The sequence below is a fragment of the Xiphophorus hellerii genome, chromosome 16 (assembly GCF_003331165.1).
Source record: "Xiphophorus hellerii strain 12219 chromosome 16, Xiphophorus_hellerii-4.1, whole genome shotgun sequence".
NCBI classification, from domain to species: Eukaryota; Metazoa; Chordata; class Actinopteri; order Cyprinodontiformes; family Poeciliidae; genus Xiphophorus; species Xiphophorus hellerii.
The window spans coordinates 4,379,575-4,396,314 of NC_045687.1; the positions used below are offsets into that span (position 1 = coordinate 4,379,575).

Sequence of the window (16,740 nt, forward strand, 5' to 3'; positions counted from 1 at the left end):
TGAGTGTGTGTGTGGTGAAATATGGTTCATAACTGCAAGAAAACGTATAGAATTGGACATTTTAAAATCTTTTTTTGCACTTTAACCTGACTGCCGGGTCAAATTGACCCGAACAGTATCGATGTAAAAAGTAGACCTAGGGTTTGGTACAAATGTGTAAAATGAATAAATTTTCAACTTATGTCTAGAGTGCACCTATTAAGACAAATAGAAAACGTTTCATGCAAAAAAAATGCTTCTATTTTTTTTTTTTTAATTTGTAAATTTTAAAACGGGTCAATTTGACCCGGAACATAACAGGAGGGTTAACTGTTTTATTTGGAATAAAATCTGAAAACGATGAGTTACTTTTATACCACTTCACAATTATACACAAAATGCTGTGATATTTAAAATGGAACCATGACACATTGCAACATGCCATCAACAACTGAAATCAAAATCTCCAGAAATACAAAATGTAAGAAATCAAAAATGTTTATTTCTAATGTCCAAAATAAATAAATAGGATTAAATATCAAAACATGAAGAAAATCCCTGGTAAATCCTCAACTGCAGTTTCTGTCCAGCAAATAAAGACTAATCTTGATCAGTCCATCAGGAATGTGACATTTTCACACAGAAAACCTCATTCCTGTTCGCTGGTTTGGGAATGAGACCATGATTCAAATGACCTGAAAGGAAAAGTTAGAAGAACTTAAAAGATTACAGTTAGATATCCCTAGAGGTGATATACCGGCTAGAATGGGTTTATAGGCTACACAAAACATGCTCATTACATTTTTTACACAAAACAATTCTTAAATAAGATTTTATTTTAGTTCAGTTCAGAGTGAGCTCTTTTAGTTTGAGCTGGAATTCTGCTTCGGTTGCTAGGTAACGGGCTGGCTTAGCTGGGGTTGCTAGGTAACGGGCAGTTACATTCCGGAAGTTTCTGAAATGGCTCATTTTTCAAACAACAAAACACATTAACATACTGACTAAACATGGCGGGGTGTTTTTTTAAGTGCTGGGGCTGTTTTTAGAAGCAGTAGAAACCCAAATGGAAGGATAAAAACAGCTTTAAAATCACTCAATGAATCTTTACGATTTGGATTGAAATTCCTTAACTTTATTTTACATAAATGAAGACGTGCATTCAATGAAGAAACAGAAAAACAAAAACTTACCAAATTAACTTCTATGTAACCACAAATGCGCTGTCTTGGATCTTGGCGTTAACATACTAAGTAAACAACAAAGAATCAAAAAGGAAATTTGATATTATCAAACATATAATGAAATATTACAAATGTAGTTCAGCTGAAATGTTCATATCTTACATCCAGTCCTCTGGGGGATTTAATTGCCTCACGTCCGTTGCAGCACAACAAAGAAAAAGGTCTCTCCTTAGTTACTGAATGCTGTTTGAAGCACAGACCGAAAACTTTGGCAGGTAAGTAAACATCCCAATCAGCTGCATGCTCCCCTGTTAGATCACTGACCATCCTGTTAGAGAAGCAGAAATGTTAGATCTTAATTGGGAATTGATTAACTTGATTTTATTAACAGTAATCTATGTAAGTTTCAAAGTAAGTTGTACCTGTCAATCAGCTGCGGTGTGATTAAATCCACACAGCCTGTCTGCTGATGATAAACCACGAGAGCAGTTGTGTCCTTTAGGTGATCTTTCAGCCCAAGATTAATCTAGTAAAGTTAAAAAAAGACACAATGTGAGAAAACAGCTTGATAAGCCAATATTATATCAGATTGTAAGGAAAACTAGTATCACAATTAAATTAAGCCATTCAGTGGCGACCCCAAGAGGTGGCAGAGGGGTGCCATGGTCCCTCGTGAAAAACATTGGCCATCCCACTCCAAACAATCATATTCAGGTCAGAGTACAGTACAGTTATCTTGTTCAATCAAGACATAGATGTACAACCCAATAAGCAAATACATCAATTTATAAAATTAAAAATAGAATTTTTTTTTTTTTAGCTGTGCCCCTCTAAAATTTTTACTGGCTTGGTCTATGAAAATTTTTGGGGGAACCACTGACATCATCTACAAATTTATATAAATTGGCACTGAAACAATAATTCATGCAAAAGGAGCTTTATCATGAGTAGAGTATATGTACTGTAAGCAGAGTTGAATAGAAACTAGTTATTTTTACTCAATTACACATACTTGAGTAATTTTTTAAAAGAAAAAATATATACTTTTAGGAGTACTTTTTACTACGCCTGAGTAATTTTATGATGAAGTATCTCTACTATTACTTGAGGAAAATGTCTGGATTTTCTACCCACTGAATGAAAAACAAACATGTTATAACCAAAAAGCCACCACACAGAGACACACCTGCAGCCTCTGTTAAAGTTTCATAAGTTTTTTTTAATTGAAAAACTGATTTGGAAAAAAACCCAACATTTTTTGTTATTTTTTGTTACTTATATAAATTATTGTTATTTTGGTCCTTAAAAAAAACAACATTCACGTTTAACTTTATATTTTGGTCCGTCTGATTATGTAATTTTTAAATATTAAATGATTGATCAGTTACTCAGTACTTGAGTAGACTATACCAAATACTTTTTACTCTGACTTGAGTAATTTTTTAAGATGGCTACTTTTTACTTTTACTTGATTCTAATTTTTGGGTGCACTGTCCACATCTGAGTGTAAAATATATTGGTATTGTTTTCAGTAAGGCTACATTTCTGTATTAAAATCAGTTCAAAATTAATGAACTACTCTATAAGTAAAGACTATTTTTATTTCACTGAGCTGCACTTTTACAAACCGTTCTTAATTGACTTTTATCAGCTTTCTACTTCATGCCGCAGTCACACCAGTTTAATAACAGACACACTCACTCTGTGGACTACGTCATGAGGCAGCCTGGAGAGGATTCTCAGCGGATACCCGAAGTGTGCAATGATGTCGGCAATGTTCTTCGCCACGGCGGACGGGAGGCAGGACTGCATGGGGACGGCCTCCACCCACCTGGAGTAGAAGTCTGTCAGCGTTAAAATGTACCTGTGTCCATTCAGCGTCTGCGGCAACGGCCCCCTGACGTCCAGTCCCAGCCACTGCCACGCCCCTTTCACCTGGAACCATAACATCCAGTAGTATCGGAAATAACAACTGTTCGTTTGAATTTCTGGCCAACTTTTTAGTAATTATGAAACTGAGAATACCTCTATAACATTGTCAGAGTCTTCACACTCTCTCTGTAGAAATTATTTCAATAGAATAATTACAATTATACACTATTTGTACAACAGAAAATCTTATTTTTAAATATTTGCTGCAACTTACACTGAAATCATCATCTGGAGCCCATTGGATATTCTGTTGATTTGTGAAAAAGAAAAAAATTGGACATGAAAAAATGTATTAGATGATCATACAGGACTTAAACCCAACATCATATCACAACATTATCAAAGGTGACCTATAATGCTTTCTTGAGCAGGTTAGTGTAAACTCATCGTTTACAGATGTATCTTTGAAAAGCACAAATTAAACCTTTTACGCATCTAACAAGAACGCAGCATATGGTGTCTCCATGATAAATCATTAACAAAGCACTTGTCTTTTCCAGTAGCCATTGTAGCGCATACTGCCGTAAAACCAGCTACCAAATGTATTGGAGCTCAGCTTGGGTTGCTTGGTGACGGGAGGATTTCCAGTAGGGTTGCTAAGTAACGGAAACCCTACTGTCACATTCAATGCCTGTTGAATGTGACTCAATATTCGGAAGGTTTTTGAAAGGATTCATTTTCGAGACACCAAAAATATTAACTTTTTGCCAAAAAAACCTAAAATGCTGGGTGCTTTATTAAAAAGTTTAGGCTGCTTTTAGAAGCAGTCGAGCCTCAAATGGAAATATAAAACGTGCAAAATATGAATTTTGCATCATAGTTCCCCTTTAAAGAAGGTAAAAATACACCTGTTCGATAACCAGGATGGAAAACTGCTAACCCACTTACCTGTGGCACACAGTAATCTCCATGAAAGAAATGTGGAAATGAGTCGATCTTCCTCAGCCGCTCATCAACTATGATTCTCCATTTTTCAGTGTTTTTATGATCTTTATCTCTGATCATAAATACAGAAAAGTTTAACACATTAAACAGGTAAACATCCAAATATATACCAAGGAAAGAAACATGGATGCATCTGCAGCTATAAAAGTACTTCTAACGTGAAAAGTTCAGCCATTTCTGCTTGACTTCATATCTATACAGCGTAGGACAAATTTTTGACTACTAGTCCTACACTGTATTGATTAATTAATAGTTACTAATTGGATAATAGTTTAAAATTAATAGTTTAATAATTGATTGGCAAAAGAAGATTTGGTTTTATGGAATTCAAACCAGGTGAAGCTAAAAATGCCACTTGAAGAGTTTTGTGTAGAATATATTTAGAGATTAACCTTTTTTTTATCCTAATTGCAAAATATATATATATTTTTTTGTCTTAATTACTGCTCTGAACATGTCGACCTTTCAACAAAAGGCCTTTTCCAGAATCTATAACTCCAGTTAACGATTAATCAATTACTAAATTATTATTTGAATAATAGACTAATTATTTCAGCTGTAATGTAAATTACCTTGAATTTAAGATACGACTTCAGTCAACTGACAAAATTTTTGTACGTAACCTGAATTGGTTTTGAAAACTTGTTTAAATTTGGAAATATATAAGAAAACTGAACTGAACTGAAATTTTAAAAAATTCTGATTTTTTAAAATCAGAATTATAAAAAAAAAATCACATCAGTCTTCAACAAACCAATATTCTTCTCCTTTTTCAGTTGATTCACCTGGATGGTTGATGCATTATTGATTAACGTCTTGAGGTTTTAATAGGGTTACCTACCCTGTTTGTTGTTCGTCTCTCTGGTTGAGTTCTTTGTTTTCAACGTTGCCGTTTGTTGCGACAGGAGATGTTGCGGATGAAGCTGACTTTTTCTCCGAAGACTTAGCACTGACATTAGGCTGAATTCATATCGAAAGAAGCAAATGAGTGCCCAGTGTTATTATATATTTACATTTTGGATAAAAACATTTAATGAACTGATTAGGGTTTTACCTTATGTCTCCTACGCCCTCTGCCAGAAGAAACCTGCATAAAAAGGTGATGTAATAAGATTTTTTCAAAAAGCCAGAATATAAAATATATTTAAATGAGTCCATTCAATTTAGGAGATCTGAACACAAACCTTGTTTTTCTGAGTTTTGTCATGAGGTGAAAATATGGTGGGAACCGCGTCGTCTCGAAGAGTCACACATTTCCCCGTTCTGTCGATGTGCCGCTCCTCGAAATGATTGATGCAAAGCGCAGAGAAGCGAGTTGGAGCCCAGTCCTTCAACTTCATGTTGGAGAGCCATTTCTTAAGCTTTCTGGGATTGTACAGCGGAAACCTGCAGTAACATGTCGACCATTTTATCAGAAAATAACTATTAGTTAAGGAAAATTTGAGTATTCATAAGCTTTGAAATGGGTCTCCAGTTGTTCCCAAATGTTTCGACAGTGCTGCAAAATATATAAAAACTAACTTTTAGAATGTTTTCTTCTGATTTTTATTCACTATTCAATAATTATTACATTCATTTAGCCTAAGTGCTAGCCTCATATCTCCTGATTTTAGCTGGCAAGGAATTCTGTGGTTGAAAATTTTATCATCAAGTGATATATTATGACTTTATAAATCTGATGTTTGTCATGTTACCTAAAAATAAAATTTTTCACCACAATCCTCTCTTTTGATTTAAAAATAAGTGTAACAAGCAGTGTTTTCCACAGCAGAACTGTTCCTTTGGTCTTTTTCTGGACAGAAATGCTAAGTTAACTTGAGGAGCAAAGCATCCAATCAGAAAGATTACCATGGCAAATAACATTTAAATAACTTATTTTAAATAATGTTTAATAATAATGATTTGCATTTTATAAAAAAGAAAATGTTATCTTAAATTCTTCAAACTTGGACTAGATTATTCTACAGTAAGAGCAGAATCGATAAAGTCAACTGAATATAGTTTACATGAAAAGCACCAATTCACAACAATAAACAAGTAATTTTAATTCTGTCAACATAAATTCCAGTTTATCCTAGTTATCAGACAATTTACCAAGTTCAGATTATTATTCAGACTGGTTTAAAATGTTTTCTATCTAAAGATGCCAAGCAGAATGCAGCAATTCCACATAATGAGCATGTATGTGGGGATAGTAAGAAAGAAAAATCCCCTTAACAACCAGAACCTGCCATGACAAACTGTGGGGTTTGAGAAGAATTATTCAAATCTAGTTTGTGATTTATGAAACCTTTATTTTATTTGTCAACTAAAGATCCATATTACTGTCACTTGTTTTTATAAAAATATACTTTTTTTGCATCTGAATCACATTAGAACTAGTCCAGTTTAAAAACTACAATATTTAGACTCTTCTAACCTGGAATAGATTACTCCAAACAAATAGCAAAATACTTAAAACTAAATTTGATATTTCTAAAACCTTTGTTCGATTTGCGAAAGTTCAGGAAGAGGCAGTTTCAGTGTTAAAGTGGTTTTATTTTTGCACATTTCATGCCTGTTGGTCTGGACTCGAACTAAAAAGGATTTTCTGACGACATTAGCCGCTTTCTTTTCACTCAAAACTCAACAACACTCCACTTAAAACCCTAAAATTATTATTTTTTACCTCAACTCAGATGTTGTCTCGATTTTGCACATTAATATAACGTTGGAAAACAACTTCTAGAACAAATTATTTAATGCTACGTATTATTATTATTAACTAGCATTACATCTCTAAGCTAGCTACCTGCTATTTATTTACGTGTTCGTAAAGAACTCACTTAAAGAACTTAACATCCGGGTCTGTCGAGGTCTCGCAGTTGTAAGCACATTTATACCTTCCCATTTTTTTTACACCATAAAGTTAATGTTCGAAGAAAACGTAATGCTTTTAGAATTCCGACGTTTACAGAAAAGGATAAACGTTAGCGATAAAGAATACGCAACATCCGGTTCGTATTTTCAAAATAATAGCTCTATCTTAACCGTCGTCGTCGTCGTCAAAAAAAAGTGAAATATTTTTAATGTTTTTCGGAAAATTCTACTACTAATTTCAGGGGGAATTTATAGTTTAAATTAATTAATACCCCAAATTAAAAAGTTCCTTAAATTCAACTGGTTACTTTTTTTTAGCCTAACGGATGTTGGTACGTAAACCTAAAACTTTACAACAGGATGTTATTGGGGTTTTTTCTTGCATTTTTTTTTGTAACACTGTTATCTAGTGGCTAAAATATGTTACTCCTTTCGACTGGACAGCTAATGTGTAATTATAAGCACCCATGTGAATTAACTGAATACAAATGTAAATTCTTTTGAAGATTTATTTAGAGCATTTTTATGTTTAAAGTGAAATTTGCAACTGTAACAACAACAAAAAAACAAGTTGTACTTTAATAACACAAATTATAGCAATCAAACTTTTAGGATATGTTCTGGGAATTTTGTATTGATTTATTTCTGGGCATAAACCCATTTTTTATAAGCCTAGCTTGTAATTTTGAAATACAAGCTAAAATAAATTATTCTTACAATTGATTGCTCATATAACTTTCAGGAAAACTAAAAAATGTAGCTGAAAATGTGCAAATGTCAGAGTCTGTTAGGATAGCAGGAAACCCAACATGATTTACAACTTGTGCATCCAATTCATTTGTAAATATGAGCTGTAAAATTATTCAAACAAAACATTAAAAAACACAAATAAAAAATATCTTCATGCCTATGATTAAGGAGTAGGATAAATATGTGTGGAGAACGAAACTAACAGTTTAATCATTCTTTTTATTAAATTATACAAAAATATTTACATTCCTCTACAATGGTTCAGAGCTAACATTTTAATTTTAAATGAATTAGAAAACATTTAGACATTGAGATGTTTAATAAACCAAAAAAGCAGCTCAGCTGTTTTTTGTTTTCCACTCCACTCGCCACTCATCCCAGTCCAGCAAAGTCCTTTCCGTGTCCCATCCTGCAGCTTTAACACCTAAATATTACAGATTTATTAACAAATCTGATTCACAGAGACACAAACTACAAACTCAAACTTGTGTAAGCTCACCTTTGAGGAACGGAGAGAAATGTGCCTCCATCTGCTTCTGACTCTCGAGAACAATTTCCCACAAATCTTAAATTAAGAATAAAAATGCAATGTGTATTTAATGAAGCATTGAAACAAATTCTTGTGCAAATGCAGAGCAGAAAATCTCACTCACTTTGCTGCGTTGGTTTCAAAGCGGTTCGGCAACTTAGCATGTTGCTGACACAGGCAGCCTGGCACATTGCTCTGATTTCATCACAAACTGATGCATTTGTTCCCAAACAAACACAAATGCAGCCTGCAACAAGCAGAACAAGGTTGAAAAATATTTAAAATTTAGTAAACTGAAGAGTCATTCAGTGGAAAAGGGTAGAATACCGTTTCTGATTCCCAACAGGAACGGCATGTTGTTTTCCTTTAAAGCCAAATTCAGTTCCTCTGAGCTATAAAACACACAAAGTGAATCAAAACAGAGTTAAAGTTTTAATCTGTGTTAGGAAAAATTATTTCTGGAATTACCTTTGAGCAACATCCTGTAACCTAACGCCAAGTTTAATTGGTGTGGTTTTTCCAAACTCTGAGAAATATGAAAAAAAATATTAATAACACAACAGGAACCACCTAAAAAAACAAAACAAAAATGGAAAGTTTTAACATACGTAGGAAAACGGGTTCTCTCTGATTGGCCTCAGTTGGACTCAGGATTCGTCCGTCCTTCAGGTACTGCTGCATCACAATGGAAAGCCGCGCCTCATTGAAGGTTTCCATGACAACCGAACGCACAGCTTTGTAGTTAGCAAAGAGGTGAAGATCAGTAAAGAGGAAGAAGAGGGTGAGGGTCAGGCTGAAACACCCAAAGAATGAAGAATTATTAAACTTTTAAAAAGACAAAACATGTGTAAAAGTTGGAAATAACGACAAAACTTACAATGGATTATCAGTGACAAGAGGAATCAGTAACAGGCTGACCAGCAAACCAGCAAGATTGACCAAAGTTTCCTGCAGAAAGCATGAGAGAAAACAAACTATTTATTATATTACTCTATTTATGTAGATATTATTGAAAACTTCATTTATTTTAGTAGCTCTATCACTAGAAATACAACATTTAAGTTTAGAATATTACATCAGACCAATAAAAAGAGATTTACTACAGAAGGGTAGGTTTAACAAAAAGCCCATAATGACAGTAAATAGACAAACAAATAAATAAGTGCTTAACACAAAGTATGACAGAAAATCTAACAAATAAAATAAAAAATCAAATGAAAAAATAAAAAAAGAGATGTGGGTTTAACCATATACACTGCAGGTCTTAAAAATAATTTTTCATTAAGCCTATAGTAACAAAAAATAAATAAAATAAAATACAAAACACTTGTGCTACGCAAAATGTATAACTAAATTTTTTTATATAATATAATAAAGAACTTAATCTAATTTAAAAAATTTAAAATGTAGCCTTATTGAAAATATTGCTGGCAGTAAAGACACTTTTAAGCCCACAGAGACAAAAAACATTATTTAAATTTTTTAATTGTATATAAAAAGTATGATAAAAAAAAATAGGAAGCATGGTAATAAATTAATCCAAAAAATTGCTGCCTTTTCAACAATTATGTTTTTTTTAGCTTACCCAAAGTAAATAAGACTTTCCAGCAATGAGAGCTGGTTTATTGCATGTTTGATTTCATCATATCAGAACATGATTTACATTTTAATTCACATTTTGTCAAAGGGGAGATTACCTGACTGCCATCTTTGGCAGAGATATCCGCCATGTTGTCTCTGCGCGCTTGATGAACAGTGAGTGCAGCTCTGGTCGCTCCTCCGGCGACGCCAACAATAGACTGAAGAAAACACAAACAGGTAAACACAAAACAGATTTTATGTTTTAATCGGTAAATTCTGCAGGTTTATCTATAACAAAAACAAGTTTGTTTCTCAAGAAACAAACCTCACGTCAGAAATTCCAGAATTCAAACCATTCACAAGTCTTATAAAGCACTGAATCACAATGCATGAAAGCCTACATGTTTGATTTAGCTTTTTTCATTAAGATTCTGCTAGAAACCTGGAGCTAAACTCAAACTGTAAGGATTTCACAGCATATCTGGACTGGAAATGACAACAAGTCTGAGAGTTAAATGAAAAATTATCTCAAATATTGATCTCACAGAACAGCAAACTAAGCAGATGCTTCTCTGGTGTAAATACTTTATTTTTACCTTGAATATTCCTGCCGTGCAAACTATCAAAGTGAAGAAGGCCGGAAAGTGAGGAGCCAAGATTTCCATGAACATTGCAATGTCGTTGAGAACATCAGCAATAAGCCTGGAAAGGAATTACAACATTAAATAATTACGACAATGACAGCTGTAATTATTGGAGAGCAGAAGTATATAAAATTTCATTTATACCTCCACTTTTTAGCCTCTGAGTCCAGCTTACTCCTGAAGTGTAGAAAAAATAATTTAAAGCATTAAAAACATTCGCTAAATCTGCAAAGCAAATTGTAACTTACCCTTTCCTCCAGGCAAAGAGGATTCTACCCAACATGCCAGTACCATCTGCAGATAACACACACTTTTAAATAATAACATAACATGATTATTAATGTATTTTATATAGATGTTTTGTTAAAGTTGCACCTCTTAATAACCAGGTAGCTGTGGCTGCAGCTACAGTCGCCTCCTGGTTTCCAACACCAACACCTCTGAGGGAAGCCTGCGTGGCCAGAGTCCCCGACAGAGAACTGGAGAAAGCCTGGAAATTAAAAAAAACTTCAGTCTGGCAGCTCAGGATACCTAAGATACAGCATTGTAGATAGAAAAAAAAGAGGAGTACATTTCCGCCAGAAAACTTTGAAAATGTTTAGATTAATCTTGGAAATTTTCACAAAAAAAAACTGGAAAATTTCTGAGTTTGAAAAGTTGAAAATTTGCTAGAAAAAACCCCCATACATTTTGAGATTAATCTCAGAAAAGATAAGGAACTTTTTAATCTCAAATTTTCAGAAATTCTTGAAAAAACTCAATAATCAAACATTTCCAAGTTTTTCAAGAAAGTTTCTGACAATATGAAAATTTCTGAGTTTTCTTTCTCATACATTTTTGACTTTTGAAGTCAGAAAATTTCTGATGTTATTTTCAAATTTTCTGAGTATTTTGGAGGAAATTTACAACATTTTTCTATCTATAACGACCCAAAAGTAGTCATAGGATACTCTGTAATGATTTAAATATTCACTGCACCTGAAGAGTATCCCAGAATTGGTACTGAAGGTAATCACTGCTGACGCTTTCTGGGTATCCTTGAGGCAGAAAGACGCTCTGAAACCAACAGTTAAAGCATCAAAATCTCAGTTTTTATAAACTAAGCTAACTACAAAATATAAAAGGCACTTACTTTAAAGAATCCAACAACTGAGTTGCCTCTTGACCCAGCTTCACTCCCATCCCTCGTCCTCTTCATCACTCCATCACTTACTGAATATTTCCAAACCTGCCCGCTGCCGTATCGCTCGGTAGCTAACACCAAACTTCCGTTTTTATCCATTGTTGGTGTATTGGAGACACCAGTGTGAAGCATAAATATACTAAAATATGTTAACGACCAGAATATGTAACATTTAATGTGATTTTAGATGGACGGGGAATGTTTTGGTTCACTGTCGACGTGTCTTTCAGTTTCTTCACGGTACTTCCGTGTTTACATCCGGGCTCGTTATTACTCAACTTCTCATTGGTGGATCCGGACGGAAAGGCGGGGCTTAAAAAGCACAAACTCAAGTTTTTCTTGGTTTATTTAGGCTCAAGGGATCAATTTTACGACTACAACCATCCAAGATGATACATTTCGTGCTTTTATCGACAACTATATTTATTGTGGTGTAATAATATTGTTTTATTAGCCAAATATTACACACACAAATGTCGCTTATACAAATTTCATACACTGGAAAGTCCGTTGTGAAGACTAAAAATGCGTTTAAAAGACCCTCTTTTAAAAACATTTGTATTTTAATTTATTGCCCTGGATATTATGCTGTATGTACCAATGAGTATTTTTACATTTTGTTCTTTGGAAATTTAGAGTTTGAACAAATCTGTGATTTACCGATGTTGAAATGAAAAATGTAAAAACTTGTAATGTTATTTTGCTAGTCACATTGATGGATTTTTTAAATTAATTGTTCTTGTTAATTGTAAATGTAAGAACAAATTAAAGTAGTACACAATAAGCATTTTTTAAATAAAGAAAACAAAAGCTCATAAAAACAAATGTATTTAGGAATTTTCGGAGTTGAAACGGTGAATCGAGATATAAAAAAAATCATCCGTCTAACCATAAAACCAGTTTGTACTTCCACATAAATACTTGCTTCCCTCTCTACAATGCTGTGGAAATAATAATACTGAATTTTGTTCTGTTTTTTTCTAATTTCCCAACACAAATCTAAAATAAAATCAGACAAGGACAACCTGACTATATACAAATTATAGTTATGACATCCTCATTCATTCTTTAAGGGGGGAAACAAGTTATTTAAATGTCTTTGTGTAAAAAAAAAGTTAATGTCATCATTAATATTCAGTCACATTGACAAGCTGTTTAGAAGGGAAGTGATGCTTTATGTTTATGTTTTATGATACCATTTTGTTTTTGCGTGTTTTTTTGCATTATAATGGATTATAATAAAAAAATTCTGACCTTAATCTTCAAAGGTCAGAATTTTGAGATTAAAGTCAAAATTCTGAAAAAAAAAAAAAATAGAATTGTAAGGAAACAAAAGTCAGAATTGTGAGATTAAGGGATTCAAGTAAAAAATCTGAGAGAAAAAAGTTTATTGTGAGAAAAAAATAGTCATAATTTTTTAGATTAAAATCAAAATCAGAATTTTGAGATTAACAGCAAAATTCTGAAAAAAGTCAGAATTTTGAATTTAATGTGAAAATTCTCAATAGAACGTCTAAATTTTGAAGAAAAAAAAATCAGACTTTAATTGTCAGAAATTAAAGTCAGATTTCATACAAATAAAATCAGAATTCTGAGATTAAAATCAGAATTTTGAGATTAAAATCAGAATTCTGAGATTAAAATCAGAATTCCAAGAAATAAAGCCAGAGATTAAAATCAGAATTTTGAGATTAAAATCAGAATTCTGAGATTAAAATCAGAATTCCAAGAAATAAAGCCAGAGATTAAAATCAAAATTGACCCAAAAAAAAGTCTGTATTTTGAGACCAACAGAGTTGTGAGAAAATACTCAGGGTTTTGTTTTTCCACTGGCCCTAAACTGACTAGTTGAGGAATCCGGTCTACGCGCTGTAATCATTAATGAGCTCCCAGTTTACCTGATGAACAGCTGCGTGTATCATGAAATGTCCTTTCTGTCATCACTGAGTCAACGGGGTGTGAATGTGTCTTATCTCTATAGGTTAGAGAGCAGACGGAAGAAGAGAAACCAGGAACATCTACCAGTTTCAGAGTGGAAACTGTTTCATTTTAAACCTCACTGAGGCAAATCCGAGTAACTTTGTCTCAGCTTAAGGCGCTGCAAGTACCGACACACCTTGGCCGCTGCCTCAGGAATGTGAACCGGGTAGAAAAGGGCTGATATGTTAGTTCGCTTTTTTTTTTTTTATCACAGCGACTGACAACAAATACAGGAAGTAAAGGAAGACTCAACGGGGGAGAAAAAGTGTGACAAGTGTACGTGGAGAGAAAAGTCTAGCCAGTGAAGAGGGCGTGGAGGTTTCACACAGTTTCAGTCCCTGTTCCGGTCATACGAGGAGTCGGACTGGTTTCACAGGTCCAGATTTTTACCCACTGGGAGACGGACATCGGTTTTCACCGGCAGAAGGAATCGTTCAATCACCGATCCTGCTTTATTGATCTGATTATTGGACTTCAGAAGTGGATTCCTGTCAAAACTCACCAGGTTTGTGTTTTTTAATTGAATGTTTAAAATGAGAATCAGATTTATTTATTTTTTTTTAAAAACGGTATATGGTTTCTGACACTTTAAAGGCGCACTAACAAATGATAAAAACAGGAAATTGCAACTAGAAATAATTTTCTCCCGTAATGTGGCGCCCCTTCTATTGTGACGCCCTTGTATGTTGCATACCTGTTTTTGTGTCACTGTAATGTAGTCATAAAAACGCTGCTATATTTAAGACATACATCTGTTTTCATCAGCAGAGAGAATCGCTCAACCGCCGATCCTGCTTCATTAATCTGTTTATTCCTGTCAAAAATCACCAGATTTGTGTTTTAACTGAAGCTTTAAATAGAAAATCATATTAAAAAAACAACAGCCTGATTAAAGGAATGCTTCATGAGTGGCATAACAAAGCACTTTCTGACACATTATAGGTGTTAAATATTGAAAATGAGAAATAATTCCTCCTGTATTGTTTTGGCTCCACCATAATGTGGCGCCCCCTTTATCACGGCGCCCCACACGTCATTTTGCGCCACTGTAATGTGGTAATAAAAAAGTTGCTACATTGTTACAAGTGAGTCACATGACTGTCTAATATTACACAAGTTCAGAAACATTTCCTAAAACAGAAAACAACCAAACAAAACACCGGCGTTCCTTTGAGTCGTTGACCGATTGAAGCACAGATTAAACACCAACTTGAATTTCATGTTTTCAGTTTTGCCATGACAATCTACCGGCCCAGCAGGCTGCGGTTTCATTCAAGTCTGTCTGCTTTTTTTTGTTTGTTTTCTTTTTTATATTGTTGCAGTGCCTCGGTGCTTTTATGTGACAAACCGAAACCTCTCTGACTCCAAAAACTCCCCTGACCATTAAGCAACATGATAATGACTCATTTGATTTGTTGCAGAAGACGCTGAAATGCAACTTAAGCATCAGAGGGAATGACATGAAGAAAATGGACTGTTTAGGGGAATTACTATATGCCAACGTAAATGAAAAACTAAAACTTGTCTTGTTTTGCAGATATGTCACAGTACGATGCAGAAAAAGGGTTAGAAATGCCACTGAATCATATACCTGGCTCAGCTGAAGATCAACAGGAGGATGATCCTAATATAAAACACCACAGGAAACAAAGGAAGGACAAAGACAACATAGAAAACCACAGGAAACTGGCCATTTGCAGCATCATCTGTGGTTGCTCCTGTTTGGGATACAAGGCTCTGGAAAATTCATTCCAGGTATTCCTAATTTCATTTGGATTAATTTATGCATTTTAAATCCAGTTTTTGTTGGTTTCGGTTTCTCTATGCAGTTCTTGAAACAGCTGTTAACATAATTACTACAATAAATGTCCCAAAAGTTATTTTCAGACCATTTTCAACCGTATTACTACTAATAATACGGTTGGTTGTAACTTTTATAAGAGATATTTCTTTACGTATTTGTTGAAACTGTGACAGTTTGGTATCAGAGAGATAATTGTGAAAAATAAATCGCGCTCCTGCTGCCATTATATTACTGAAATTTGTACTTATTCCTTTCACAAAATAGTTCAAGCTCAGTAAATTAGATCTGTAAACTAACTAAATGCCATTCCCACTCTAGGTTTTGTCTTTTCCATCAAAGTTTGTAACATTTACTGTGAAATTGTGGGAAAAGAACTGAAGGTATCAATGTACCGTTTTCCTCTTAGGGCCCAACAACAGTAGTATTTTATAATTATATAAGAAAATAAATGTTAATTAGTTCATGTTTGTAGTGATTGGGGATAAGATTTTACATGATGTAAGTGTGAAAAAATAGCTTTTTCTCATTTTATTTGTTGTTTTGTTTATTTATTTTGGATATTTAAGATGTCTTCCAGTTCCAGTGTTAAATATTAGAATTTAAAGTTTATTGATCTTTTGGAGAATGTACTTGGACTATTATACCATTATTACTATTTATTACTTGAAAATAGTCTCAAAACAACAATATTATCACTTATCGCAATAAGTTCTGGGACAATTTATCGTCCAGCAAAACTTATGTGAAAGTTAAAGTCAAGTCCAAGTTTACTTATGAAGCACATTCACAGTAAGCCCAGCTGACTAACGTGTTTCACAAAATCTCCAGCACCGTAGATAGAAATATGATAAAATAAAAAACAAAATTACATTTGATAAAAGCATTTTGATGAAATTGACACTAAAATATCAATAAAATGACAGGATAGAAAAGTTACAGCACTTTCTCAAAAATTTGGATCAATTAAGAACTACAAATATTTAAAATGCCACATGCTGAAATTTAAAGTTCTAATTAATTTGAGCATTTTTGTTAATTTGTTAAAAGCTATTATTGTAATAACACCAGCATGATGTAAGTTCAAAACAAATGATGCTAATGATGGTAGGAATGATAATGTGGTGGTGGGGTGGGGGTCCAAATTCAAATCTGCCCATGGCCCCAAAAAGGCTTGTACCGGCCCTGCTGAGTACTTTAAACAGCTTTTGATTACTAATTTTTTATTTATTTTTTCCACAGGCTGATCATGAAGAGGACAAAGACAAAAAACTAAAGTATTCACAAGAGGCGAAAAAGTACAGCATAATCTCCATTGTCACGCTGTTTGGGCTCCTTATCTTCATTCCTGTGCTGCTAGTTTTTGTCTCGTATCT

At 33.7% G+C, this 16,740-nt stretch overlaps 2 protein-coding genes and 1 long non-coding RNA gene across 3 annotated transcripts; 1 reads left to right on the forward strand and 2 right to left on the reverse strand.

Moving 5' to 3' along the window:
• Positions 1 to 459: 459 nt before the first annotated feature.
• On the reverse strand, positions 460 to 7,056 carry LOC116735160 (uncharacterized). The gene is made up of 12 exons (XM_032586818.1): positions 6,863 to 7,056; positions 5,222 to 5,423; positions 5,092 to 5,124; positions 4,879 to 4,997; positions 3,981 to 4,089; positions 3,307 to 3,339; positions 3,186 to 3,218; positions 2,862 to 3,095; positions 1,583 to 1,686; positions 1,323 to 1,488; positions 1,170 to 1,225; positions 460 to 674 (listed from the first exon to the last, which is right to left on the reverse strand). Exons 1-11 carry the CDS (start codon positions 6,925 to 6,927, stop codon positions 1,181 to 1,183), a joined length of 1,143 nt encoding a protein of 380 aa, XP_032442709.1. The 5' UTR covers positions 6,928 to 7,056; the 3' UTR covers positions 460 to 674; positions 1,170 to 1,180.
• Positions 7,057 to 7,391: 335 nt separating this feature from the next.
• Positions 7,392 to 11,845, reverse strand: rusf1 (RUS family member 1). The gene is made up of 14 exons (XM_032586812.1): positions 11,533 to 11,845; positions 11,379 to 11,456; positions 10,776 to 10,890; positions 10,649 to 10,694; positions 10,545 to 10,577; positions 10,353 to 10,458; positions 9,873 to 9,974; positions 9,053 to 9,123; positions 8,784 to 8,968; positions 8,644 to 8,701; positions 8,503 to 8,567; positions 8,300 to 8,422; positions 8,146 to 8,211; positions 7,392 to 8,070 (listed from the first exon to the last, which is right to left on the reverse strand). The coding sequence occupies exons 1-14, from the start codon at positions 11,713 to 11,715 to the stop codon at positions 7,985 to 7,987; spliced, it is 1,317 nt and encodes a 438-aa protein (XP_032442703.1). The 5' UTR covers positions 11,716 to 11,845; the 3' UTR covers positions 7,392 to 7,984.
• A 1,930-nt stretch (positions 11,846 to 13,775) lies between these two features.
• On the forward strand, positions 13,776 to 16,656 carry LOC116735175 (uncharacterized). The gene is made up of 3 exons (XR_004342339.1): positions 13,776 to 14,068; positions 15,101 to 15,318; positions 16,607 to 16,656. It is a non-coding gene; the product is annotated as an uncharacterized LOC116735175 (long non-coding RNA).
• Positions 16,657 to 16,740: the final 84 nt, after the last annotated feature.